The following is a 19,533-nucleotide window of genomic DNA, read 5'->3' on the forward strand; positions in this document are numbered from 1 at the left end:
ATAAAAGTCGTAATTGTGTCATAATTATTACATAAAAAGTCAAATTATGACGACTTATGCCATAATTTTTACTTTTTATGTCATAATTGTGACTTTTATTCTCAATTATGATTTACTATGTCATAATTTCGACTTTCCAAACGTTTAACTGGGATAATGTTTTGGGTACAGAGTCCACGGGGCCGAAATTACAGCTTGTATTGAATTTCTTTACCAATATGGACCTAATAAATCGAGTTTAGTTAAAAAAACGATGGGGTTCTTCCAAAAAAACGCGAACAGACCGCCCCGCGCGTACACGTAGGAACGCGCTGCGCATTCCCGCGCCGCGCTCTCTGAGTGACTCAGTGGAAGGGTTTCGGATTGACCGCGCTGCTGTCAGCTGCCCTCCGGAACCAAGCGTCACCTCCCCGGCCAAAACATGTCCAAACTGGAACAGATCCTCATCCTAGAGCCCGCAAACGACCTGAAATTCAAAGGTAAGGGAGTAAAGCTGACATTCAGTAGGTTCTGTGAAGTGTAAGCGGGTTTGTCACGCCATAATGCAGGAAGGCGGTGCGGGCCGCGTCGGATCCCCGCGCTCGAGTAACTGACAAGCGGACGCTCCTGCTCGCGCGCCTCGGTCTCACAACACACAGTCAGCAGGGAGGCGACATGGACCTGGTGTCGGTTTGGAGTTGTGTGGCAGGGTTGGTTGTCACTGCCAGGTCATTTTACGGGGGAAAATGCAGAAATGCAGCGGTCCGGTGCTTACGTGGATGCGTTAATAAAGAAAAGCCCTTAAAATAAAGTACTGTGACTGTACCACATATATCAGGTAGTACTTCGCTATGGTATTGAATTCTATGTACCATAGTATATACATGGTACTTTCAAAAACGTTTTGTAAGTGAATTCACACTTCAGGTATCATGGTACTGCCATGTTTATTTTGGACTGTACCATGGTACTTCCTTATGAAGTAGTGAATGAATTTCATTACAACGGTATATATCAAAGTACAGTAGCTTTACCATATCTTGTCATGTTACTCTCACAGTGCTTTATTTGCCAATTTTTTTTAGATCCTAAAATTTAAAATGCATCTATCGATTATAAACATAAAAACTCACTATAGTAATGTACTGTTAAATGTACTACTTATTTGTTTATTTAATTTTAATCTACTTTTCTTTATTTATATGAATCACTTTCTATTTATTTTAATCTCATCTTAATATATATATTTTTTAAATATTTATTTTCTTATTTATTTTTATACCCCAGTTTGAAAACCCTTGCATTAGAGTAACTGTAAATACCGTGGTATATCTCAAAGTACCATGATATTACCAGCTGATACATCACTGTACAGTAGTTTTGTGCAGGTGGTAATAATACCATGGTGAGTTTGTGTACCTTGGTAATGAATTATTACCATTATGTACCGTGGTATCTGCTCCAGCGCTTGCCTAATAAACATGATTGACTGCATGATATTAGACAAGAGTTCAGTGGGACGTAATGAAGGTGGACTTTTATTTGTGAGTATTTACGGTGGGCAGTCTGATTCCTCCTGCTTCTGTGTTTGTTGTCTGAGGGCGCGTCCTGGATAAATGAGTAACCAGTGCTGTGATACGCCTGATGTCTTTCCCTGCATATTTCAGGAGTCTTTTACAGCGTAGGGTGTTCTGTGATGAGTTTTCAGCTCATGCTAAACTCAATTAAATGGACGAAATACTCTACACCGTTTGTAGGTTTTGTAATTCTGATCACACTGTGACGCGATTTACTGCAGGAATTTTCAAACTGGGGTCCAGGAACCAAAAAGTATGTGGAAATGTTTACAGAAAAAGTGTAATAAACTAAATATAAATAAATAAGTAATAAAAAAGAGAAAAATAAATAAATCATCAAACATTTGATTAAAGTAAATAATCAAATAAATTAGTAAATAAACCAAAAATAAATAAATATAAATTAGATTAAAATAAGTAAATAAATAAATAAACACAGTACTATAATGGTACTTCAATGAGTAAGAAAGAACGTAAAATAACCTAAATATAAATGATAAATAATACTTCCAAATAATATTTGATATATATTTATGATGTTAATTATAATATTTTAAATGTTTAGCGGAAAAACAGTGTATAAATAAATAATAAGATTCAAATAAATAATAAAAAGATTAAAATAAATAATTAAAATACAAATTTGATATTAATAAATGAATAAAATAAATAACAAATATATTAAAATAATAATTATATATTAATAAATGAATAAAATATATAATTAACAGATTAAAATTAGTTATACAATTTAAATTAAAAATAAAAAGATTAAAATAAACAAATAAATAATACACACTACAGTATTACAATGAATAGAACAAAAATAATAAACTTAATATTTTCCAAATAATAATATTTTACACATATTTATAATATTTATTTTTCACAGTATAAATTGGATCTTTTAAGTTTGAGGATTTTAGGGTCCCTCACATGAGAATGATCATAAATGGCATGTAAAAGATTGAAACCCCCTGATTCATTCATTTTGTAATGTATCACGTAAGGAGAGATCCACCAATCAGAGACGCCACTGTCACTGCTTTATATTTGTGTATGTTTGAGTATTTTGCAGCAAACGTACAAAGGTGCATACGGCTGTGCGATTAATAGAAATTGTTTCAATTTTGCCTTGCAATTATTATGAAAATAAAATAATCGAGATAAAACGTGGTGCGCTTCCACTCTTTAAAGACCAAAGTTATTGTACAATGTAAATCAGCTGTTTTCTATGTGAATATATAGTAAAGTGTAATTTATTCCTGTGATCAAAGCTGAATTTTCAGCATCATTACTCCAGTCTTCAGTGTCACGAAAATGTCGAAAATGTGCATGAAAATGTCGGACTGTTCCGGAGCTTCAGGCTTTCGTAGGGTTATGGTACCTGAGATAAAGCGACTGTGACGTGTGGCTGGATTGACTGTTCAAGATCTTAATCATGTTTTTTGGACAAGTTCTCCTGACAGTAAGTGGCAGCATGAGATGATGATTAGAAACAGATCTTTATTTATTCCTCTCTGTGTCCTGAACTTCCTCTGCTCCAGTAGAGGTGCTGTCGTGTCGTCTAGGGTCATCAAGACTTCATCATTTCACTAGTTAACACCTGTAGAATTACGCTATTCTTAATGCCAATTTCATACCACAGCAAAGACAAAATAATTATTTTATTATCATTTGTGTTTTCATTTTTTATTGTTTCAGTTTTGAGTCGTTAGTATTTAGTTTAATTTCAGTGATTCTCCTGTCTTTGACAAGTACAATCCACAGCGAACATTCAGATCTGCGTTGGCGCTGCCGCTGATACAGAGAGAGCAATTACATCGTTACGCCAGTAGGTGGCGACAAGTGACTGTTAAAAAAAATCTATTTGCCATTGAATCATTCATTCAAGAGATTCATTCAAAAACACTGATTCATCCAGTAATGAACAAGTGAAGTCTATGAGTGAGTCGTTGAATCATTCATTCATATCTATTAAAAATAAACAGGTGATTCAAATGAAGTGTTTTTTAAATGAAGTGTTTTTTAAATACACTGCAGCAATCAATATTTTGTCTGAAGCTCTAGTAAATTACATGTTATTTTGTTTAGTTATCTATTCAGAATCGTCATCTCTGTTTTAAACAAAAAAAAATGTGATTCTCAATTTATCTAGAATCATGCAGCTCTAATTCATGTAGATTTTCTTTCGTTTTTGTTAACGAGATCTCACATCTGCCCTCACGTCTCTTTGTTCTTTGTCAAAAATATTGTCATTTTGCCTGTAAACGCCTGTTAATTGGTTAGTGGTGTGTTTCCTTTCTATATATGGTGAAAACCTGTAAAAAATCTAACAATTTTGAGTTTATATCTCACGATGCTGAGACAGAAGATATAAACTCGTTATTGCAAGATTGAAAAGTTTCAATCAGCTTTTTTTATTTTTTATTCCATGGTGGAAACAAGCAGTCAAATCCCAAAGGTGGTTTCATGTTGTCCTGCCCAGCTACAGAAAGCAAGGGCGACGTGTTGATGTTCTGGATGGGTCTGTAACCCAATAAATAAATGAGGTGACAGGAAGAGGAACCCTGATCTAAATACAGCTGCCCTGCTTCTCACACTCCTGACGGGATTCCCGTTTCACCTTCAGTCTTCCTCCTGTTTCTTTCCTTCTCCACAGTGATTTAGTTTAACCCATAAATTGGCAGTTCAGATTTAAATTCAGTTTAAAACGAGGTCAGAAATTATTATATTGTAAATGGCCTAAATGAGTGATGTCTTGATCTTCTGACACATGAGAAGTCTTTGTACTATTAAAACATCCCGCAAGTTTCACAGTTTTCCCTCATTATAAACAAATCATTTATTTAATCAAGCTCCAAAAATGGTTTGTTTTGATATTGTGGGATCTGTGACGTCACACGGGCAAATATATTTGCATATGACTGTCTCCAGTGCTTCAACCAATAGTTATACATCATCGCACCATAGGCCCCGCCCACTGGCGTTCAGTCTCTTAACGGTTGACATGTGCCTGCACTGGATGTGAGCGTGGCGTCAAAAGCAAATCAGACTCATTATAATGACTGATGCTGTCTACACTGACTTCAGCAGTGTGTTGTGATTGGTGTTTGGGAAATGTCCCGCCCCTTACCGCAACCACCAGTTTCAACACACTACTAACTAACTCAACCAGGCCCCGCCCCTTTATTCTGTAGTAAGTGACGTGTGTAATGGCGTTGTCCAAACCATGAAATGGAAAATGTCTGACTGACTTTAGCAGTGAACTTTCTTTCACCTCGTCTCTTTGATTTATGTAAGAGAAGTCTTTTGCGTTCACATGATGCAGATGTTTTTTGAGGCAAAATTTTACAATTACATTTTCTTGATGCTCCATTCAGCAGTCACAGGTTGGCGTCTCTGTTAGAGAGAGCCATATGCAGTAAATATCTGTTTATCTCAATCAGGTTTGTAGATTATTCAGTGCAGAAATCATGTGTTGGCAGCTGAAGTGATGCTCCTGCAGGTTGTTGGCTTGAAATGGACATTTACAGTAGAAACTGACCTTTCCCAAGTGCATCATGTAAACTAATATCAACTAACATACATTCCTCAGTTGATTAATCACACCACATTAAGACAATTGTTTTGTATTGCAGGTTTTCTGAAATGTTATGTTTAAAAATGCAAATGAGGCATTATCTAATTAAATAATATGCATTTGCATACCTTTCTAGAAATGTGAACAGTGGATAAAGCCAGGTTCATAAAACTGTTAGATTTTGTTGACATATTAGAGGGGATTTTGAATATTAATCAGAAAATGCTGTCAACAGCCAGAAAAAAATACATTTTCACCATGTTTTTAGGAATAAAATGTTGTATAAATTAGACGAATGATATATAAACAAACCTTCAGAATATAGATAGTAGAGCTGCACGATTCTATATAAAATAAGAATCACGATTTTTTGTTTAAAATCACGAGATCACAATTCTCCACTTGTTTCATTACTGGATGAATCCGTGTTTTTTAACAAATCTCTTGAATGAATGATTCAATGACTCACTCATAAGAGGCTGATGCGGTACTTTGATGTCATACACCAAACAATCTGCGCAGTGCTGATGCATCTCGAACAAGCCTAATACTTAACTCGCTTTATTACTGGATGAATCCGCATTTGTGAACGAATGATTCAATGACTTGCTCAGAAAGACTTGTGCTGCATTCCAATTGGTCTACTGTGCCCTAAAAGTATGTACTTTTTTTTTTTTTGTGAACAAAAAGTACATTGTTTTGAGTGTGTAGCAAAAGAGTAGACAAGCTTTGGGACATACTATCACGTCATACAATTGTGTCTTTGCTCTCTGTCGCTTACTGTCGCATCCTGTCACCGTAAACTGACCTGTCAATCATCTTAAATCCTCCACATTTCATTTAATTTCATTTCCTACCGTGTCGGAGAGAAATGCAGTAACACAGTGATCTGCAGTCGCGGGTCTTTCATTAATATGAACTCTCCTCATATTAATGCGTTTAAAAGTTAATGGCCAATCGGATCTTTATAAAAGTCCACATTGTTATTGCAGATGAAATATAACACGGATAACATTAAAGGTGCAATATATAAGAATTTTGCAGTAAAATATTTGTTCACTTGAGTACTTACAACATCCCAAATGTTTGCAACTATTTGTAAATCGTGAGAAAATTGCAAATTTAACCAAGGCTCCGGGACGTGTGAGGAGTCGCCTGTCAATTGCGTCATATCCGCGTTACCCTCGGTTTCCGGTTTATTTTGTAGAAACCATGGAAACACCAAAGACGCTTTAATATATTACATGTTTTAATAGACAAGAGAACAACTGTTTTGATATATTTATAGACAGAAAACTAATTGTTGTTATATAGCTCAACACGTTTAGTCTTATTGTTTAAATCTAATTTTCTTGATTTTTTTTTTTTGCGAGTACCATGCTTTACCGTGCCTCAGAGAAAAACACTATTTTGTGAAGTAGCTAACATAGCATAATCAGACGCAGCTTTATCTTTACTAACAGTAATACAGAATTTTCTCCATCATACAATACATTTTAAAATGAATTGCATGCCATTTATCAACACAAGCCATCCAACATTTAATATGATAATCTAAAATCGATCTATCTTACTGCAGTGTGTAACAGTGTCTCACAGCAGCCGCCGAGCGAACGCACAGAGTAACGTTATAACATCATTTTCAACACACTCAAATGTATCTAATATGATAAACAGAGCTGTGTTACCTCATACTCATGACCCGAAAAGCGGAAGCGGCGCCGGCGACTGTCATAATAAAAGTCCCGCTGCTCGTGAGGCGTGTGTTGCGCAATCGCTCCAGCGGACTCGTTCAGCTCCCACAACACTCGCTCCTGCTCTGCTTCATACTACAGTAACGTTAATAATCTCATCCATGAACATGATTTCTTCCCGAGTCCTATCCTGATTATTTCCACCGGCTGTGAGGTGAAGACCACATGTCCCAAGATTCTACGCTCAAACTTGGCGTCATCAAGCTACGCCTTTGTTTTGAATAGGCCTCTAGCAGACAGAAAATCTTACATATTGCTCGTTTAAATAAATATTTTTTATCAGGTTAAACTGATAGTCATTCAAACCTCTCGCTGTCGGTCGCGCATATCCGCCATGTTTTGTAGGTTTTTTTAAATGCTTTTCACCCGTGTTTGTAGTTCTGAACTGAGTCCTCCAAAGCGCAGTGGGTTGCGGGCAATATTAGCCTTTATTGTGTGCGCGGATCCACACTTCGAAAATCTACAGGAAATAGTAGACCATCCAGGGACTTTTGGCATACTCTTTTCAACATACTATGCTTTGGGACATGCTTATTGCGTGTGTATGCACATTGGGACGCAGGGTTGTTTCATTACTGGATGAATCAGCATTGTTGAATAAATCTCTTAAATGAATGATTCAACGACTCCCTCATAAAGACTTAGATTGATTTACTCTATTTTAATCACTGGTGTAAACATTAGTGTTTATATGTTTATGTATTTTGGATGTTTTCTTTCCACTAGTCTGAAAGAAGACATGTTAAGGAAGCAAAATTGACCATTGCATGAAAAACACTGATTTTATCTGTAGTGTCCTGTAGTGTGCCTTAAGGACAGATGTGTTCAGGTTTAATGTTCAAGTCATGACCTCTTAATTAACTCACTTAGCAAACTGTTGCTCCGTCATGACCGTAGTTGAGCTGAAACGGCTGTACTGTACAGCAGAAGAACTCAAATCTGGCATCAGAAAGAAATCAGTTCAGTGTGATACGTGAATGTTCATACGTTTGACCTGAAGTCACGCCGTTTTTCCTGCTGATTAGATTTCTCTCTCATCCCTCTCATATAGCTGGAAGCTCATATGATTCCCTCCGATGCTCTCTAATGTTATCTGATGTGAGTTTATTTCGTTCTCATGTTGCACACAACAATCCTTGTTCTCACAAGTTCAGCAGAAGCTAATTTTCAAGGTCGAGCATCTGGTGCTCTGGACCGTGTTTACAAAAATAAACCCATTCCTTCTCTTGATCCTGCAGGACTCCTCTAATCCACTAATATGTGACATGCTCAGTCATAAGATCCTGAGTTTTGAAGGCTAATTGCACATCATCTCCGTTTATCTGATCCAAAAGACCATCGGAAGAGCTGAAGCGGGATTTGATTGTGAGGAGAGATGCTTGTTGTACCTAATTGTCCTGATATTGGCATATACACCAGCATTTCCATCTGAATTCTGATGGCCAATGTGAAGCTTATGAAAGCTTTCAATCATATGAAAGCTTGCATGAAATCGCACTATTAATTTAAAAATAACACGTTCACACATTTTATGCAGGCTATGCACACAAGAAGATGTGGATTCGCTTGGGTTTGTAGCATTAAATGTTTATTAGATACAAAGACTTGTTTAAAATGCATATTTGCTGAATGCAGACAATAGAAGAAAAACGTTTTTTAGCGTTTGACTTTAAATTAGTAGACAGTCACAGAACGGTTAAAATAAAGACTGTAAATGAATGGAAGAATGGAAGCTTCTGCGCTGTCAAAATAAAAGTCCTTATCAGCCAAACAGACTTGTCTGCCGATGTTGAGATTTAAAAATGAGCAAATATCGTACGGTTATATCGGTGTTGGTGATAGATCTGTTAACCGCTAGACTAAATGATCTTTATATTTGACTCCAATCTAGATTCCAGACATTCATCAAGCAACTTCATGAAAAACCAGCGGTGTATAATGTTCTGTTAATATCATATTATGTACGGGGCCTTTGAATATTGAATAACCGCAATTCATGTTGTGATTCCAGAAGTTTCAATTAAAAATGTATTGAAGGAAAAAATTATTTCAGTTTAAAACTTTTTTGTATGTTTTTTATAGCATTTTAATTTAGTTTGTTTGAATAATGTTAGTTATATTCAATATTAAGATAATAAAATATATTTATTAACTATAGTAATATATTTTATTTAAATTATTTTAAGATATTAACTAATAAATTAATGTTAATTACAATAATAATGTATTCACGTACATTAAGATAATTTAAGTTTGTGTTTACATAATGTGTGTATATTATGTATATATAAATACACACATGTATTTAATAAATATTTACACGTATATTTGTATATGTATTTTATATAGAATTTATATTATACACAAATAATATTTTATATATAAATATAATATATTTTTGTTAAATATACACATGCGTGTGTGTATTTATATATACATAAACAGTACACACACATATATTATGGAAACATAAACCTTTATTTTGGATGCAATTAATCGCGATTAATCATTTGACAGTAATAAAAAAACACTAATTAAAATATAATTAATAATTATATTAATACTAATATATTTAATTTAAGATATTAATCATTAATGTCAATTATAATTGTAATATATTTAAAAAATATAATTATTGATTATAATAATCATATATTCTTTTACCTTAAGAGCTTAATTTAAATATATTATTATAATATATTTTTATTTTAAAATATAATGTTAATATAATATTGATTTTTAAAAATAAAATATAGTTAATTAAATTGCTAATATTTTAATTCAAGTTATTTCATTATATTAATGATATTAATGTTAATAGTAATAATAATATATAAATTTAATAATAATAATAATTTTCAGCGTTTTTTATTCAGTCAAATGTGTCCAAACTTTTGTCAGATTTGTGACTGTACTCCTAAAATATCTTGATAATTGTATTATTTGAGCAGTAGTATTTCACAGACAGAGGTTGAGTTAAACGTGTCGTCAGACTGACGGTAATGTCATTTCTTCAGCTAACGCTGTGACACTGTCTCTGTTGTGTCTTTGTACTTTAGTGCACTTCAAGCACACATGCCATCTTTAACATCATTTACTGAGCCTCCATGTTTGCCACATTTATGGATCATACGCTTCTAATATATGTTTTCGCACAGAAGAAGGTTTCTCCGGCATCTGAACGCAGTGACGCAGACGGGATTGTAAAACCAGCTCTGAAGTAAATCAGGAGATGGTGTAGAGCAGGAGCACCACAGACTGCTGTAATTAAACGGTGTTCTTGATTGATATAAATATAAAAGATGCATTTGCCACAATGACATCACTCAGCTAAACTAAAACATAAGCATTTTTTATATTAATAAAAACTATGATAGTATCTGCTTGCTGCTCTGCAGGCCATGCGTTGCATTTTCCTGGTGGACTGTGGGAGTTTGTGGTGTGACGGTCAGTGACTGATGCTCTCTTTAAATGACCTTAAAAATGGTGCTGCTTGAAATGGCAGTAAATTGTGATTTTATGGTAATTGAGCAATTACATGATTCAATAAAGTCGTCCGTCTGTGAGGTTGAAGCACAGTGGAGTGTTTGTGTGTTCGAGTCTCTTCTGCTCTTCGGTTTGACGTGTCGGCATCTCTGTTTTCACCACACTGCCATTTCTTTTTAGGAGCACTTGTGTCATATATTGTGTGTGAACGCTCATGATGTTCTCCTCTTCTTCTCAGGTCCTTTCACAGATGTCGTCACTGCTAACCTGAAGCTAAAGAATCCGTCAGACAGGAAAGTATGTTTCAAAGTGAAGACCACAGCGCCGCGCAGATACTGCGTACGGCCCAACAGCGGGATCATCGAGCCCGGAGCCACGCTCACCATCTCAGGTTAGAACACGTGACCCGCAGTCTTCAGCCACAAAAGAACGTTCGTTTTCTTCCGAAATGGTTTGGGCCGAAATCATTGGCTAAAATGGAGGCTTCTCCGATGGCACATTTTGGACAGGGTTATTATAGTTAACTAAAACTAGAACCATAAAAAAATGCTGCACTGAATTAAAAGAGAAAGTTTTATGATTTTTGGGCAAACCATTCTGAAGTTATAAGCAAAAAGAGCCATTTTCCCTGACCAGTAGGTGGCGCTGTGCCGAAACGCTGCATGTAGCCTCAAATCATGCTTGTGATGACGTTTCAATTTTCGTCTCAATACGCTAAAGCGTTGCTTCGCGTCCAGTTTGGCCATCTCTTCATCTGCTCACTATTCGACAACGATCGGGTTTATCAAAAAACTTTTAATAACTTTTTGCCAGCATGATCCGAAGATGATCTGAGACAATTTTGGTGAAAGGGACATCTAGGACGAGTTCGGAAAACTAGGTTTTTCAGAAAATTCAAAATGGCAGAAAATTTTTTGTGACCGTAAATGATGTCGTAGGGTGTAATCGAATCATCTTGAGAGAAAGAATCAGAGGAAAAAAGACACAATTAATACAAGCAAAACTTTATTTATATATAACTATTAAAAATATAAAAACATAACAAACTTAAAAAATAAAATGAAAATGGAAGATATAAAAATTGAAAACTGATTCAAAATATTAATAAAAACTATAATAGTAACTCAGTGATACTGAAATAACACTGGTTAACACATTCAATGTTGATTGATTTTAAATGTTCATATTTTAACAAGGAATTGGAGTAGAATCATGCTAACTGCCTTATGTTCATTTTACATTTTTGGCTTAATGAAAACTTAAATTTTGATTTTAGTAAAAATATAATTTTGGTGCATCACTAGAATATAGATTTTGATTAGATTTTGACATTTTGATTTATTTGTCGATTCACCCTTCTATCATTTAGTCTCTCAACGTGTTGTTTCAAACCTGTGACTGTTTTTTCTCTGTAAAAACAAAAACAGAAAATTTTAATGTGCTGGTCAGTCTCAAGCTTCAAAAAGTGACACAGAAGCATCATAACAGTACATGTGACTCATGGTTTATATTCCAAGATGTGTGTGAGAACAGACACACATCTAAACTGTTATTCACCATCATCGATTCAGTGAGTTAAACTTCAGTGAACGATTCATTCAGAATCAGTTTCCACCAGTGATTGAACAGATCAGATTCAAAGAATGATTCGTTCATGAATCAGATATTGGTGCTTCTCTTATAAACTCATGAATACGGCAGTGAATATTAGCTTACACGTGTCTGTTTCTGACATTGAAATACAGAATACAAGTCTGCTTTTATTCACCATTCATTATGATTGCACAGAAAACAAAATTTCTTCATTTGTTCCACAGAAGAAAGTCAGTCATGTGATCTCTTACTGTTGTCATATTTAGGATATTCACTGTTTCTTCTGCAAAATAATATACTGTTTAGTTTTAATTATGTGCAGATTAGACTGTATGCATTACACAAGTGTGTAGAAAAGCCTCTTCTTCTGTTCAGTTTGTGTTCATATTTGTCTTTGTCACAGTTATGCTGCAGCCGTTTGATTACGACCCCAATGAGAAAAGTAAACACAAGTTCATGGTACAGACCATCTTCGCCCCTGCAACCCTCACAGACACAGAAGCCTTGGTGAGTGTGTGTGTGTGTGTGTGTGTGTGTGTGTGTGTGTGGAGCTGCTGTTCTGTGCTGTAACTGCATGTTCACACCAGCAGATGGCAGCAAACACCCTTTAGCTTCAGTTGTTTTAGCCTGACATGAATTAATAGTCCAGTTCATAATGCAGCGGTTGTTCGCTGGTGTGTTTTACAAAATCATCCTAAGAGTCCTGTCCTGTCTAAGATAGGAAGTGTCTGTAATACAGCCATCGACATGTTTGATTGGGTCACAGACAACAGGGAAAATAATGCAACTAGCCATATAATGGTGCAAATGAGGTGAAAATGCATGTAACAGTTTGTGTCCAATTAAACTCTAGGGTATTTTGGTGCAAATTCATCTGTTTCTTGGTGACCATGAGCAAAACTTAAGAAAACAGATAATATGAGCCACACGACATTAAACTTAAGTGTGTGTGAGTTGTGTGTGTGTTCGTGTGTGTGTGTGTGTGTGAGAGTTGTGTGTCTGTGTGTGTGTGTGGCAGCTGTTAGTGGTTGTGTCTGATGATGAATTGCCTGTTTTATTCATGTGTTTCAGTGGAAAGACGCAAAACCAGATGAGCTCATGGATTCCAAACTCAGATGCGTGTTTGAGCTGCCGTCTGAAAACGATAAAGTGGTGAGTACAGAGACGAACAGGAAGTGAACGAGAGCGTCTGGATTTACTCCACCCTGTTACTGCTGCTGTAAATTGAGTTTTAACCGTGTTTTACTAACAGAAAGAGCTCGACTCACAACATTCACACTTGTTTTAAGGTGCTGTAAGTGATTTTTTTTTCTTTCCTGGAATATCAAACTTAAAAATTAAATTCTAAAAAACATACAAATTAAATCCACCGTTACACCATTTAATGTCTTGATGTGATCAAATTATAATTGTTTTATTAGCAGAAAGAGCTTGACTCTGAACCTTTTTTTTTGGAATATCACAAAAATTCAATTTTAAAAATTCATGATATCATGAATGAAATAAATGCAACTCAATCATGTTTTGGGCTTGTTTATAATTAACATTATTTAACACGTTCAATATATAAATTGTACTAGTTATATAGACACAATAATCTGTTTATATATTTTCTTTAAACACATCATCATATCAGTCAGCCTCTGCCTCACATGTATTGAAATTGGTCTTGAATAAAACATTTTAAACTTGCATTTTAAGCCAGTTTTGCTCTTGAATGTGTTGGAGATGCAGGATTTATTGCAGGGATATACAGTATTCTCACATCTGAGAAAAGGTCTCAAAGTCTTGATTAACTCTGGCTGATGAGTTTGGAGGGCGGGGTTTTGGACAAAGGGTGGGAGTGGCTGAAGTTAGCAAAACTCCTGAAATCACTTACAGCACCTTCACAGTAACGAGAGATTCTTCAGTTTGGAGTAAAAACACTTCAGCAGTTTTGTGTTAAAGTATTAATGTAGTTTCTCTCTTTAACTAGTTCACACACTGATTCATCAGAATAGAGCCGAGGTCAGATATGCATTAGTGCGATTAGCAGATTGCAATCTGAGATAAATATATGCGCTGCATATTTCGGAGTGAAGCGATTCTGTTCATTTACACACGAGCATGTGTCATGTAACACTTTTTTTTTATGGTTTTAGCCAGGAAACACTACAGCAAACCCAGAGATTTTTAATTAAATTGCAATCACAACTACATTGTTTACCTTAAATTGTGCAGCCCTAACACACACACACACACACCACTTCCTGTTTCTTCCCTCACGCCTCTGCTGCTGCGTCCCAGCACTCTAAGGCCAGGAACGTATCCCACTGGATTCGTACCGCTCCGACTTTGCCTTGGACAAAGTTCTGCACCCCTCTCTCCATGCGCCCTCCCACCGCAGGCGGCACTAGAAACCGGAACGACGTCCAGGGAGTCAGGACTGCAGGGTCAGAGGTCAAGGCCTGTGAGGGTCAGAGCAGACAGAACGCATGTTCAGAGCAGAGAGTCTTCAGTAGGGTAGGTCAAAGGTCAGCAGGGTCAGCGCTGTTCATTTAGGGTGCGTTCACACTTGTAGTCCGGTTCGTTTGGTCTGGACCAAAAAAAATAAAAGAAGAACATTTAGTTCTGGTCCAATTATTCAGATTGGCACATTTATCACCGAACCAAAAGATACCGAACCTACAGGCACAGGGACACGTTCACAACCTGATTGGTCGGATTTTATGACGTATCGCCTATTTTGAGACTGAACTTACTGAACATCCAAAACAGTGCTGTGTGCTGAGGTAAATGCTCGTGTTGTGTGTGTGCGTCTGCATATGATGGTATTTTGGCCAGCTGGGAACTCATGAAGAGCTTATAAAATGTGTAAAGGAGTCAAAACAGCGGCGGGAATCCCTCGTCACACACACACACGATCTGCTGTGAGGAGACGCGCGTCTGATGCCTGTGATGGCCAAACTCACGACTATGATGAGAAAAACTGATATGCGTGAGGATTCTGTCATTTTTAGGGTCTCATCTTCCTGTTTTTGGTTTGTTTACATGTCTTTGGTCCGTGTTGCGTTCATATATCATCACCGCACCAGATTCAGACCGAGACCCATCTCTTCAGCGGTCTGTGCTCTGTTAGTGCGGTTCATTTGAACGTGTGCACCAGGGTTCAGATGGCAGCGTTCACACACGCTCAAATGAACCGCACTAACGGAGCAATCGCACCAGGATCGTTTTAATCCAACCAAACATGACAAGTGTGAACACACCCTAACATGTGATCAGCTCCAGATCCGCCTCTGTTCACAGTAAATGTCCACATGATCATGAGTTTGAGTCACAGTGAAAATGAAAATGTGCTGTTCATGTACTCGCCCTCAGGCCATCTGAGACGCAGGTGAGTTCTTTAAAAGAAGATGTGTAGCTGAAACCGTGAGTCGATGGCTACTGTCACTTTGAGTCAAAAAAACACATACAGAGAAACGATCGGTCTGTGCAACAAACTGAACATTATCATGTAATCCACAGCCTGATGTAAATGACGTAAAATTAAAAGCAAATTTTCATTTTTGGGTGAACTATCCCATTAAGGTTTTCTGTCAAAATAAAAGTTGGATGGTTTAAAAATGATTTAAAACAACCATAAATATTTAAAATAAAGTAAATAAAATTATTTTTCTTAAATACTCAATTTTTTTTTTTTTACAGTGAAATATTACAATAGTAATATTCTTTTTTTTTTTTAGTAATTTTTATAGTTTTATTTAGTACTGATAATAATGTTATTTAGGGTCTTCAACATTTGAAAAATAAATTATGTCAACCATAAATATTAGTATTGTAATTTTACAATTGTAATGTAAAATAAAATTATTATATTATTTGTGTTAAATACTCTATTTTTTTTTTATTTTACAGTGAAATATTACAATAGTAATATTGTAGTAATATTTAAGCAATACAATAGTAATATTTCTTTTTTTATAAGAGTTATTTTTATATACTAATAATATCAACGTTTAGGGGTAGGGTTTTCAACATTTGGAAAATGAAAACAACCATAAATATTAGTATTGTAATTTTACTGTAAAAATTATTTTTTAAATATTTTTATTTAGTAATAATAATAATAATAATGGTTAGGGTTTTCAACATTTGAAAATGAATTACAACACCATAAATACTAGTATTGTAATTTTACAGTAAAATATTTCAATAGTAATATTTGTTATTTAGTTTTAGTAATTCTTATATTTTTTATTTAGTAGTAGTACTAATAATAATTTATCTAGCAAACCTAGATTTTTATTAGATTTTCCCCAGATCACGTGGCCGTAAATGGAGTTATGATGCCATGGAAACATGTCGATCTCTTCTGTTTTTACCCACAATGCAAATGCCCTTTTGAGCCCTTCCGCACCCTGTCAGCGGTGTGATGTCATCAAGGCCCTCATTGGCTGTTCTCTCAGTAAGGCGGTGACAGATTTCCATTGGTGTCTGGAGATGTTCAGTAGTTCCAGTATTCACAGATCCTGTAGTTGTGCTTCTTCAGGAACATCTTCATGCCTTAGAGTCACATTTAACAGATCAGATGTAGATTCAGTTGTTTCAGTGGCTCGTAATCTTTTGTCTTATAAACCGACTGTTTTAAGGGATTTTTGCTGTTTTCCACCAAAAAAAAAAATCTTTATGGTTTAATGTTTGAAAATGAAGGAATTAAGAAATCCATAATAGTAGTACTATAAAATAAAAATTCTATTATATTATTTTTTTAAATACTAGATTTAAAATTTGAAATCGTATTATTTCTTGTTTTGTTTCTTTTAATATTTTAATATTTAGTAATAAAATAATAGAAAATATTATTACTTTATAGTCATATTTCTATATAATAGTATAACACATATTTATAAAAGATGACATGACTTTTCCAGGTCTAGAAATCAGATTTTTAAAATATCTTAATCGTCATGTATTCAGGCATTACTGTTGAAATTATTATTAGTAGTATTTGTAGTAGTATTATATTATTTTACTAGATTTTTTTTTTTTTTTTTTTTTTTTTTACTGTGAAATATTATATTACTTATTTTTAAAAACTTTATTTTTAATAATAACTATAATTTTATTATTATATTTCCATAAGTGCTAGATTTAAATGTTTTTTTTTTTTTATAATTTAAAAAACAAATTTAACTTTAGTATTTAGTAGTAATAATAATAATAATAATAATAATTATATTTTAGTAGATTAGTAGATTTTTATTTTGCAGTGAAATATCGTATTTTTAAATTTTAAAAAAACGTTAATATTTTTTAAAAATAATAATTATTTTTACTTCAGTCATATTTATATATAATCTCACACACATTTATAAATAATCACAGGTCTATAAATTAAACTCTTAAATGAGATTCTTTAAGGACAAAACACAGTTGAACACAGGGTGAGTTCAAGTCTGAGATCTCGTGATGTTTAGTTTGTTGTTGTTCGTCTCTTGTGTAAGTTTGCTCAGAGTCTCTAGTTGACCTGCTTCATCGGCTCATGTTCCCGTTCTCCAGAACGACGTCGACGCTGCTGCTAAATCCGCGGCCGTGCTCAACTCCTCTAAAGTGGACGGGCCGCTGGCACAGAAACCCGTCAGCGCCGCCCTGGACGACTCGGAGAGGAAGAAGGTTCTGGAGGAGTGCAAACGGTTGCAGACGGAGGTCAGCAAGCTGAACGAGGAGAATCGCCAGCTGAAGGTCAGTCAGCTGACGCAACATTGACTGTTTCCTCACTGTCTGACTAGTTCCTATGAGAGGATTTTATAGTCTAAGAGCTGACAGGTGTGATTAATTTCAGTGAATCAGTTCAGATTGAATCAAAGCCACATGGGATTTTTTCTGTGTACTGAAGTTTGACAGGCCTGATCCCATGATGCATCTCTTTGGCAGATGAACTGACGCTGTTTTGTTTGTGTTCATCAGGACGAGGGCTTGAGACTGAGAAAGTTCCAGCGCAGCGAACACGCAACGACCAACTCCAGCTCTCTGATTGGACGAGAGTCCACCGCCAGCTCGCTCCCCTCGCTCCTGGTCGTCATAGCAGCCATCTTCATCGGATTCTTCCTCGGCAAGTTCATCCTGTAGGCGGCGGCGGGCGGAGGGGGATCTGATGCGTTTGACTGCCTGACGAACGGTTCCTAAACGAGCGATCGCACGGCCTGATGGGAAAGAGTCTTTCTGTTGACGCAGCAGCATCATCATCATCATCATCCCGACAGACGGCCGGCGACTCCATCTGTTTGTTTTGGTTCACATGCTGTTTCCTGTCGAGGGATGATGTCGGAGCGCATGAACTGGTTTATTGGGACGGTTGAGGGCGAATCTGATGTCACCGCAGCGGTTGTCTTCCCCCAAACTCCATTTAGTTTTACTAAAACGATTGAAAGTGTAAATGTCATTTTAACCCTTCACGGTGAGTTAGTGCTGATGATGTCAACGGTCGGCCGAGCGACACGGGTGCCTCCTTCCTTCCCATGTACATTTGTTCTTCTTCTCTGTTCCTAACAATACAAATGCAGACTGTTTTATTACTGTAATTATCATTTATTAATTATATTATTAATGTACTTTCTCTCTGAACAGCATTTATCCACACAAATGTTCACTGACGTCTTCACTTTACTGTCTCATACTAGACGACATTGAAGAAATAAACAGGAAAAATAAACGTTTTGTGTGTCTTTTATTTGTCATGTTCCTCAAACTTGTGCTTTAGTACCGCAGTGAATTCAGATCAGCAGATCTTCGGCTTCTGAGTGAAAGATGATGTCAGTCTGCTCTGCGTATGTTTAACCTGACCTTTGAACTGTTGAGTGAAATATTAAGGATTAAAAATACAGTATATATCTATGGTTTTTCTGGTAAAATAAAATTAATCTTGATTATTGCAGTGATTTTTATTTGTCCATTAAGTTTTGTAAAGACTGTATCAGACTCATTTAGATGCTTTTATAACTGATTCATTTCTGTGAATCAAATAGCGCCCCCTACTGTATAACAGTAAAAACATGGATAGCCGGAAAATTCTGTCAATGGTGAGAGTTAAAGTATTTTTGTAAATATATCTATAGATATATTGCTGTTTATGACTATATATTGCATATTGATGCATAGAAAGAACAAAAATGTAACAATTTTCAATATACCAATCACTGTATATTAAAGCGGACCTATAATGCCCCTTTCACAAGATGTAATATAAGTCTCTGGTGTCTCCAGAATGTGTCTGTGAAGTTTCAGCTCAAAATCCCCCACAGATCATTTATTATAGCTTGTCAAATTTGCTCCTGTTTGGGTGTGAGCAAAAACACGCCATTTTGTGTGTGTCCCTTTAAATGCAAATGAGCTGCTGCTCCCGGCCCCCTTTCCAGAAGAGGGCGGAGCTTTAACAGCTCACGCTTCGGTCGCTCAACAACAACAAAGCTGGAGAATCTCACGCAGCAAAATGAGGATTGTCAGTAACGGTGTTCAGCCTTACATTGTTCAAACCGGAGTCGACACTGATGGAGAGACTCAGGAAGAAGTTACAACTTTT

The 19,533-nt window shown here is 35.7% G+C and overlaps 1 protein-coding gene across 2 annotated transcripts; it reads left to right on the forward strand.

Annotated features, from left to right (window-relative positions):
- The first annotated feature begins 235 nt into the window (after nucleotides 1-235).
- vapal (VAMP (vesicle-associated membrane protein)-associated protein A, like) lies at nucleotides 236-18,666 on the forward strand. Of its 2 annotated transcripts, XM_051864412.1 has the most exons (6): nucleotides 298-479; nucleotides 10,618-10,770; nucleotides 12,376-12,479; nucleotides 13,044-13,124; nucleotides 17,514-17,696; nucleotides 17,922-18,666. In XM_051864412.1, the coding sequence occupies exons 1-6, from the start codon at nucleotides 422-424 to the stop codon at nucleotides 18,081-18,083; spliced, it is 741 nt and encodes a 246-aa protein (XP_051720372.1). In that variant the 5' UTR covers nucleotides 298-421; the 3' UTR covers nucleotides 18,084-18,666. The 2 variants fall into 2 exon arrangements, with proteins under 2 accessions (XP_051720381.1, XP_051720372.1); XM_051864421.1 differs by lacking the exons at nucleotides 17,514-17,696; nucleotides 17,922-18,666 and adding an exon at nucleotides 14,259-15,671 and having other exon boundaries at nucleotides 236-479.
- The last annotated feature ends 867 nt before the right edge of the window (nucleotides 18,667-19,533 follow it).

Source organism: Ctenopharyngodon idella, chromosome 2 (genome assembly GCF_019924925.1).
Source record: "Ctenopharyngodon idella isolate HZGC_01 chromosome 2, HZGC01, whole genome shotgun sequence".
Classification (NCBI taxonomy): domain Eukaryota; kingdom Metazoa; phylum Chordata; class Actinopteri; order Cypriniformes; family Xenocyprididae; genus Ctenopharyngodon; species Ctenopharyngodon idella.